The 3,478-nt window shown below is 39.2% G+C and overlaps 1 protein-coding gene across 1 annotated transcript; it reads right to left on the bottom strand.

The window, feature by feature from the left end:
• Window positions 1-1,379: 1,379 nt before the first annotated feature.
• Window positions 1,380-2,240, bottom strand: LOC140047581 (uncharacterized). Its single transcript, XM_072092617.1, has one exon. It carries the CDS (start codon window positions 2,238-2,240, stop codon window positions 1,380-1,382), a length of 861 nt encoding a protein of 286 aa, XP_071948718.1.
• Between the last annotated feature and the right edge of the window lie 1,238 nt (window positions 2,241-3,478).

A 3,478-nucleotide genomic window follows, 5' to 3' on the forward strand; every position in this document is an offset into this window, starting at 1 on the left:
TACAAGATACTTTTTTTCCGGGTAAACACTTTGAACGTCCTACTTATGCCGAAAGATTAGCTCTCCTTCATCCTCCTTCTTTGACTTCTCGGATTGATTTCCAAACTATTATCTTTGTTGTCAAATGTTTATACACTATTATTGATCTAGCTGTTTCTACATTTTTTTCTCCTATTTCTCGTCACAAATTTGATCTTCTATTCAGGCCACCCTTTGCTCAAACTGTCTGTTTTCAATCTTCACTCTTTCCTAGATTCTGTAATCTTTGGAATGGTCTTTCTTCAGATTTAAGTGAGCTTGCTCTCCTGGCAGGTTTCAAGAATTCGAGACTAGTCTTCGCCAACACTATTTCTTTTGATTTTACCTGGTCCCTGCTGTATTTTTTTTCATAACGTCTTAGATTTTAATTATTTTTTTAATTTCGTCATTTATATTATATTCATATTATATTTTATTTCTGTTAAAAGGAAAGTCTTTAAAGAGTGATTGGGTTCGCTTTTGACAATCCTGGCTTTTTGTTTCATTTTGTATTTTTACGTATTCTGTTGTAATTGTAATGAGCCGATATTTTAATAAATCAAATCAAGCATAAAGATTTTGAAACGCATAATCCATGCCACAGCTCGCTTCAGCTGGTACCAGGAAGAGTATCATTTTAAGTGTTGGTCTACAGTATCGTTATTATTATTCACAACTGTGTAGATTTTTTGCGATTTTTTTTTTATTTCCGCCTTTGCTTCAAGTACTGTGCATTTGAAAGGTGGTTGAGTTGGCCATGTTTCTTCACTTTTCCACAAGAAAGATGGTCCGCTAATCCATCCGCCTGCTTGCAGTCAAACCTCGGGATGCGTCATCTCCAGGGTTACTCTTTGTGTCAATGTATCGCCATTGGTGCGGAAAACTCTGTTCCCTGATTACCGAAACACGGTTTACTAAGTCTCGATTTGGACATCAGAATACTACAATGACTTTTATCGTAGGAATCTATCATTCTAAGGTACGTTATAATTACTGCTCCGTATCCAGCTTCGGATACGTCGACAAAATGATGTAGTTGGCTGGATTTGATGTGAAGCCCAATGGGTTTAAAACAACGTGGTACCTTTAGATCCCTTATAGTAGGGAGGTCAATGAGCCATCGATTCCACTAATTAGCACTCTCAGTTGGTATGGGATTATCCCATCCCAATCGTATTTGCAGCGGCATAGATGCTGAAATATCATCTTTGCTCGTAGTACATAGGGTCCTGCATAACAAAAGGGATCGTACAAGAGTTGAGTATACTTAGAACTCCGCGACGTGTCATAGGTTTAACAGGAACTTGATTATCGTATTGGAACTTGTCTTGCTCAAAATTCCAAGCATTCCAAGGACTCTCTCACATGGTAAGCTGTCGAAACATGAGTGGGCCACTCATCCTGAGGTAGAGAATAGATAACATCTCGGCTATTCGACATCCACTTGTTGAGGTGAAACCCTCCACACTGCAATAGTCTTTTAACTTCATGCATGGAGGTATTTTATACCTCCATGCTTCATGTACGAGATATATGGCTTCGTCAACAGACGCTACAGATTTTAAGCAATCATTTACGTAAAAGTTACGCTTAATTGTCTGCCTTGCAGAATTGCTGTATTCACTTGCGTTATCCTCGACAGTCCGATGAACAGCATAATTGGCGCAACTTTGGCTCCAAACTCCTCCAAATAAATGAACAGTCATTCTATACTCTAGAGGCACGTTGTATGGGTCATCATTTTTCCACCATAGGAACCGCAGTGCGTCACGATCGGCGGGATTTACAACAACTTGGTGAAACATGCCCTTGATATCGGCTGTGAACGTAACAGCTTCTTGTCGGAAATGAAGAAGGACGCCGATTAGTTTATTGGTCAAATCTGGTCCTTGGTGTATCTGATCATTTAACAAGGTGCCATTTGCCCTAGCAGTACAATCAAAGATTATTCGGCATTTGTCTGGCTTCTTGGGGTTAAACACCGGGTGATGCGGGAGGTACCATACACAACCGTCAGCTCTGCAGAGGTCCTCTTCTGGAACAAGTTCTGTGTGTCGATCAGCAAGTAGTTTATGAATTTCAGTTACATATTTTTTCTTCAGATCTGGGTCTCGTGTCAATCGTTTACCCAACAGGTACAATCTACGGTCTAACATCTGACGATTATCAGGTAGGTTTGGTGGTCTGTGCTTGAATGGAATATTCATTGAAATGGTGGCCATCTTTTAGACTAATGGAGCCTTCCCATATGTGCAATACCCTCTGATCATTGATGGATAAGGTAGTTTCGGCGCTGGAACTACTTTTATTCACCTTCCAACAGCTACCAGACAGATACAGATAGATACAGATACAGATACAGATTCATTTATTGTCCAAAATAATAATGGAAATTACAGTGCTCACAAACCTTGGCTTGCCTAAAATATAAATGTAAAGGGGACTATCTAACAAATGTTTTGTTATAATGCCTTATCCCAGCTGGGTAGAACGAGTACTTGTAACGGTCCGTCTGCGCATTCACCGTCCTCATCCTACCACTTCTAACGATAACGGAGCCGATAATGTCCTTATGAAGAGGATGGTTGGTGTCTTTCAATATAGTATGGAACACATCGGCAAGACGTTCGCTGTAGAAAGAGTCGAGCGTTTGCACAGACGAACCAATTACTTTCCCCGCTCTACCCAGCACTTTTTCAATTCGGTCTTTATCCCCTTTACTGATATACCCAGCCCAGCCCAACATACAATAACCCCAAATAGATAACATCACTGATGAGTAAAACATTTTACAAATATCCAGCTTTACTCCAAACGAACCGAGTTTCCTCAGGCAGTACAGTCTTGTATTTAACTTCTTAACTATATGGTCAACATGATCCCCCCATTTAAGCTTACAGTCAAATACTACTCCCAGGTACTTATAATTGTTAACAATCTCTACTTCCTTTCCTTTAATATATACCGGGTCCATACTGTCAGACCTATTGTGTTTTCGAAAATCAATCCGCATTTCTTTCGTTTTATTTATGTTTAGTTCAAGAAAATGATTGCCACAGTAATCGGTGAATCGAATAACCTCAGAAAGGTATTGAGAAGAATTGTTATTATTAATAAGTCCTACCATAGCCGAGTCGTCCGCAAATTTTATCATTGGACAACTCGGAGATACCGACCTAAAGTCTGACGTGTACAGAGAAAACAAAAAAGGTGCCAATACGGTACCTTGTGGTGCCCCAGTACTAGTACGCACAGTATTGGAAAATATATTATTCTGTAACTTAACAAACTGGCTACGTTCGACTAAAAAATTAAACACAAACGAAATTAAAACACTTGGAACATTCATATCAAATAATTTATGAACTAATATGTGTGGCTGAATTGTGTTAAATACAGAACTAAAATCAAAGTACATAACCCTAACGCATGGGTTCGTTTTCCAGTCATCTAAATGACG

This window comes from Antedon mediterranea, chromosome 4, assembly GCF_964355755.1.
Source record: "Antedon mediterranea chromosome 4, ecAntMedi1.1, whole genome shotgun sequence".
Taxonomy (NCBI): Eukaryota; Metazoa; Echinodermata; class Crinoidea; order Comatulida; family Antedonidae; genus Antedon; species Antedon mediterranea.

What these genes read in the sequence shown, in the direction of transcription:
- LOC140047581 (XM_072092617.1), bottom strand. Translation starts at nt 2,240, where the DNA reads ATGGCCACCATTTCAATGAATATTCCATTCAAGCACAGACCACCAAAC.